The following is a 6,115-nucleotide window of genomic DNA, read 5'->3' as shown; positions in this document are numbered from 1 at the left end:
GGCCTGCTGTGTTCATCCAGCTCTACACTTTGTTATCTCAGATTCTCCAGCATCTGCAGTTCCTACTATCTCTGCATATCACTGATGTTGGGTTGATAACATGAGTGAGAAGCAGGCTGAACAGAAAATTCAGAGGGGAAATGACAAAAATAGATGAGAAAAACAGAGTTAAGAAGACATGCTAGCTAACAAAAGGGAATCTAAAGGTTGATTGGCATATTAATAATAAAAAATAGAGTAAAAGGAGGAATGAGGCCAATTACAAACCAAAAAGGAGATTTATCCATGGACTTGAGGTCATGGCTGAGGTCTCAATTGGGTAGTTTTGAGAAGTTGCTGCTCACATCTTTGTCAGAGAAGAGCTAGTTGAGACATTGGGTGGTCTAAAAATTGTTTAAGAGAAATATTGGATATGCAGGCTTTGTTTCAAGTCACTGGGGTCTTGGGTGTCTCAAAAGTATGGAAGAAAGTAAGGATAGAAATTGTGGAGGCACTGGTCATAATCTTCCATTCTTGCATAGATACTAGGGTGGTGCCAGAGGATTGGAAAATTGCAAGTGTTACACCTTTATTCAAAACAGGATGTAGTAATACCCCAGCAACTGCAGGGCAGTTAGTTAAGCTTGGTGGTGGGAGCGCTTTTAGAAATGATAATACAGGACAAAATTAAGTCACTTGAACAAATGTGGATTAATTAAGGAAAGTTGGGGTTGAATTGTTTAAGGTAAATTTATGTTTTAATAACTTGTTGGACTCTTTGAACTAACAAGAAGGGTTAATATGGTTGACGTGGTATATGTTGTCTTCCAAAAAAGTATTTGATAAAGTACCACCTAACAAGCTTGCCGGCAAAGTTGAAGCTGTGGAATAAAAGAGATGGTAGCAATTTGGATTTAAAATTCCTGAATGATAGTAAACATTGTAGTAGCAAGTGGTTTATGAACTGTATGAAGATCAACTGTGCCCGTGGGTTGGTGCCAGGACCATTTGTTTTCCTGATCTAGTTTAATGATAAGGGAGGTGGAGGCAAAGTAATGATGTCACTGGTCTATTATCTATAGAAATAGGCTATTGTGCTGGCGACGTAAATTCAAATCCCATTGTGGCAAATGGTGAAACTTAAATTCAATAAAAATCTGAAATTAAAAATCTCTAATCTTATGGTGACTATGTTACCATTGTTGATTGTCATAAAAATAAATCTGGCTCACTAATGTCCTTTTGAAAAGGAAATCTGTCTTCCTTACCAGGACTGCCTATATATTTGACTATAGATCTGTAGCAATGTGATTTGACAGTTGACTCTTAACTGCCTTCTGAAATGTCTTAGCAGGTCATTCAGTTCATGTGTAGTTGGGGATGACTCCAATATTCTGAATTTTTTTTCAAATAAGCTTAGGTTTCCATGACACAATTTTCCAATTTGTAGATGGCACGAAACATAGGCTGAAGGAATGGGCAGACACATTGTAATTGTATCATGTAAGTTGAATTTAGAAAGTATGAAGTCATTCATTTTGGTATGACCAAAGAGATTTGATAGGGAAAAAAAGGGAGAGGCAGTATAAAACGATGCAATTCTATAGGGTTGCATGAACAGAGGGACTTGGTGTTATATGTGCACTGATTGTTCAAGGTTGCTGGGATGGTTGACCAAGTAGTTAATAAGGTGTATAGGATCCTGGGCTTTATCAGTAGAAGAATAGAATACAAAAACAACACTGTTATGTGAACCATTATAAAACATTGATTCAGCCTCAAGTATTGTGTCTTATTCAGCACGCTACGCTTTAGGAATGTTGCAAAATCATTGGAGAGGGTGTAGAGAAAAGTTGATTGTGTGGATCCAAGAATGAGTAACGTCAGTTACGTGGGTCGATTGGAGAAGTTGACTATCTCCATCTGGAAGAGAATATTCAGAGGTGCTCAAAAACATGAGCAGTTTTGACTTGGAAGGAAACTGTCGTCAGTGGGTGAATGGTTGAGAGGCAGTGGATGCAAATTTAAGATGACTGACCAGAGAATCAAAGTCAAAGGAGAAAAATTGTTGTGCAGCATATGGTGAGGATCTGGAATATACTGCATGAACTTGGTGGTGGTAGACTCAATCGTGGATTTCAAAAAGGATTTGGATAATTAGCTAAAGGAAACTTACAGGCCTGTTGTGAAAAGGTGGGGATTGGACAGGTTGAATTATTTTGCATAAAGTCTGCTTACATACAATGGGACCGTTGGCCTTCCGTGTTGTAAACATTCTAAGATTGGATGATTGATAATAGCTTAGTGTAAGCTTTCACGCTATTGCTAATGCTTATTTTTAAATTTTCAGATGTGAACAACTGGAAAGAGCTTTAACTGAAGCTGGTAATCGAATTCGAGATTTGGAGAACAAGAACTACTTAATGGAAATGCAGTTGGTGAGTAGCAGTCCTTGAATAATGGAAAGAAAGATTGTGTATAAATTGGTGCAAGTGTTGCAGTCAGAAATTTTGAGAATGCTGACCTTGGTTTTAAGTGAAGACTATGCAGTTAGTTAGATAATTCTGTAGCACATGGTTAAAAGCTGGATAGTATTTAAAGCACTTATAACATTTGTACTAAATACAACAATATCTTGATAGTTTGTTTATTTATTCACTTAACCTTTTCTTACTATTCAAGATTACTCTTGTGTTTTTTGGTTAGATTGATTGGCCAGTGCGCTATGATGCAGTTAGTGCCACAGCTAATGCATTACAACAGCGTCTTGATGAAATGCGAAAAGACAACAAGGAGAAGGATAACATAGTCAACAAACTCAATAGCAGGCTGAAAGATCTAGAAGAGGCCTTTGAAAAAGCTTACAAACATTCTGATAATAAAGACGCCAGAATGAAACAAGAACACAAAATATTACAGAATGTGAGTTCTGAATTTTCTTTTAAATGAAGTTGGCTTAAAAGAATAGTGGAACCAATATTTGTACTTGTTGGTTCCTCTTGTTTCTTTTTTCTGTCTAGGAATGGTCATTCTTTCATAAATAAACTTTCTAAGTATAGTGTTTTAAGTTTTGGTTCAGATGTAAAAGCTAGTCTCCCCTTCTCTGTTGCAGCTACTTATAGAATACGAGTCACTGGGAAAAGAACACGAACAAGTAAAGGTAATTTCACATTCACTCAGAGTTTTGCAGGCTGCCATAAAAGTCATTGTTTATTGCTATAAATCATAGTTGATTATCCTGACATGGAACATATAAATGTTGACTCAATTTTTGTATTGTCTGTATACTTTTTCTTTTTAACTAGGAAACTTTGAGTACAACAGAAGATAAACTAATTGATGCAAATTCTCAAATCTCCGAGTTGAAAAGGTTAGACAATCGGATCTTGATTTTGTTACATAATGCTGTAAAACTTCTTGAGAAACATAATATGGGTTTTTCTTCAATATAGTTTTGAAGGTGAGCATATACACTTGGCTGCAATGATATTTGGAAATTTATGTTCAATTAAGATCAGGTCATAGAATTCATCATCATCCCGGATGTCCCTTGGTTTGCGGCCAAAGCATGGTCTGATGAGGATATTGGGAGGTTACAAAGGGTTGCAAACTGGTTAATTGAGTGGGCAAAGATGTGGCAAATGGAGTGTAATGTAATAAAATGTGAATTGCCAATTTTGGCAGGAATCTTTTTAAAAGAAATGTATTATCTAATTGGTGAGAGATTGTAGAACTCTGAGGAGTGGAGATCTGGGTGACATGGTGCATTATTGCCAAAGTTTTTAGTATGCAGGTACAGTAAGTAATCATGAAAAAAAAAAAATAGAATTTTGGCCAATATTGTGAAGCAAATCGAATACAAAAGTAAGGGAGGTTATGCTTAAGTTCTACAGAGCATTGGTGAGGTCACTTCTGGAATACTGTGCACGGTCTCCTTATTTAAGAAAGGATTTAAATGCATTAGAAGCCATTCAGACTAATGCCCAGAGCAGGTGTTTTGTCTTGAGAGGGAATGTTGAACAGTCTAGGCTTGTACTATTGAGTTTAGGAGAGTAAGAGGTGACTTGATTGAAATGTACAAAATCCTGAGGGGTCTTGACAGGGTAAATGTGAAAATGATACTTGTTCTTGTGGGAGAATCTAGAACTAGAGGTCTAAAAATAAGTGGTCACCTTTTCTTGAGATGGAGTGCCTTGAGCCTCTGGAATTCTCTTGCTTCAAAGGTGGTGAACGCAGAGTCTGAACAACTCTCACTGTAATCCTGCATTTCCCACAGCCAATGAGAAAACTCATGCAGACATGGGGAGAATGTGCAAACGCCACACAGGCAGGTGACCGAGGGTGAAATCGATCCCTGGTCCCTGGAGATGTGAGACAGCAGTGCTGACCACTGAGTCACTGTGCTACCCTGTTGAGATGTTGGGGAAATCAATAAGCAAATTTCAGAAAGATAAGGTTTGTCACAACATTGTACATGAGTTTTAAGAGAAAAAATACAAATTCCAAAACAATAAAGTGGTCATTAAATCAGTAATTAACAAACTATTAAAGAAGACCTAAGCAGCAGAACTAACTGAAAATCTTTTCTTGCCTTTTTGATTAAGTGGCAGAATTGGAGAGAAAAGGACTTGGCCTTAAGTACTGATAAAAACGTAGAAAATAGGAGCAAGAGTAGGTCATTCTGTCCTCTGACACCATTCAATATGACTATGGCTGATTGTCCAATTCAGAATCCTGTCCCTGCCTCCTCCCCATACCCGTCTAATCTCTTTAGCTCAAGAGCTATATCCGAGTCTTTGAAAACGCTCAGTATTTTGGCCTCCATCACTTTTTCTATGGTAGAGAATTCCACAGGCTTGTCACTCTCTCTGGGTGACAAAACATCTCCAGGAGCAGATCACCAGGGAGGTGGTGGGGACTGGCCTGAACTAAGATGTTGGATTTAACAGTCACTGACTTTGATCCATCTCTGGAGCATGTTTCAAGCTGGCTTGAAATAATAAAAAGTTACCTGGCTGCTGTACTCTTTTTAAACAAGAAGTAAACGGAAAGCAAAATCCTCTTGACACCGGCTCCATTAAACACTCCTGGGACAGGGACAACAAGAGGTTAAAATACAGAGTAAGGTTTCCTCTACTCACCGGAACTAAAAGTAAAGTCCGGAGGGTTGGAACCTATGAAATGTGTATATTTGTTGGACATGATCTGGTACTGGAATTCTGAATTGTTTTGAATGGAACTTTGATTAGATAACAATACTAAAGAGAATGGGAACTGAGCAGAAGAGTGAAGTTAGGGAAGGCTGTTCATGGAGGAAACTGCAGTCAAGTCATTGAACTGTACGGCCTGATTCCATACTTGAATAGTTTATGAACTAAGTTTGAATGCTGTGATTTTAAAATGCAGAATTTCTTGTTATTATTTTATACCTTTATTATTTTCTAATCTTTAAACATACTGTACTTCAAAATTTAAATAAGTGAAACTATAAATTTTGGATTTGCATGTGTACTTCCTTGATCCTCCTGGTTTCTCATTTTTTGCTGTTGTTATTTTTTGTCAAATAGTCTGTCCAAAATTAATTTTGGTGTTCCAGCATTTCTAATTTCCTATTTTCTGCCAACATTTTGTTTTAGTCAACATTGTTAAACAATTGGTTGCGAATCAGGAGAGAGTGCAAAAGTTGAGCAGTTCCCATTGGGGATGGCAACATTAATAGTTTTCCCTACTTTTTTGGCAGTAGCTTCTAATGGTCAGTCTGTCATTTAAGAGTCCTGTTCATTTCAATATCTAAATTTTTAGATAGAAACAGAAAATACTGGAAAAATCCAGGTGATCTGCCAGCATCAAAGAAAGAAAGAAAGATGTAATGTTTTGGGTCTGTGAATTTTTATCCGAACTGCTTCAGTATTTGAGGCTGTGTTTGTTTTGTTTTTGAATATTAACATATAAGCTACATTTTGAGTTCGTGATTTTACCTTACTAGTCGTGACATCATTCACCCTTGCATTTCAGGGTTGTTTCTAAACTTGAAGCTCAAATTCGACAAGTGGAACATGAAAGAAACTATGTGAAGGTCCGATCTGGTGCACACTGCTGTTCACGGACATCAAGCAGTAGGTAAAAACATTTTATG

General features: G+C 37.2%; 1 protein-coding gene across 4 annotated transcripts in view; it reads left to right on the top strand.

Annotated features, from left to right (window-relative positions):
* Positions 1-6,115, top strand: part of LOC109936133 (M-phase phosphoprotein 9-like) — a 77,621-nt gene that overhangs the window by 24,685 nt on the left and 46,821 nt on the right. For 3 of the 4 annotated variants that reach the window (XM_048611265.1, XM_048611267.1, XM_048611264.1), the window contains 5 exons: positions 2,330-2,417; positions 2,686-2,901; positions 3,092-3,139; positions 3,285-3,349; positions 5,995-6,099. In XM_048611265.1, coding sequence (XP_048467222.1) covers positions 2,330-2,417; positions 2,686-2,901; positions 3,092-3,139; positions 3,285-3,349; positions 5,995-6,099 — 522 coding nt within the window. The remainder of the gene's footprint in view (positions 1-2,329; positions 2,418-2,685; positions 2,902-3,091; positions 3,140-3,284; positions 3,350-5,994; positions 6,100-6,115) is intronic. The other variant, XM_048611266.1, reaches the window with a different exon arrangement.

The sequence above is a fragment of the Rhincodon typus genome, chromosome 24 (assembly GCF_021869965.1).
Source record: "Rhincodon typus isolate 14 chromosome 24, sRhiTyp1.1, whole genome shotgun sequence".
NCBI classification, from domain to species: Eukaryota; Metazoa; Chordata; class Chondrichthyes; order Orectolobiformes; family Rhincodontidae; genus Rhincodon; species Rhincodon typus.
The sequence above is the reverse complement of the archived record's forward strand: the minus strand, read 5'-3'. Positions and strand labels throughout refer to the sequence as shown.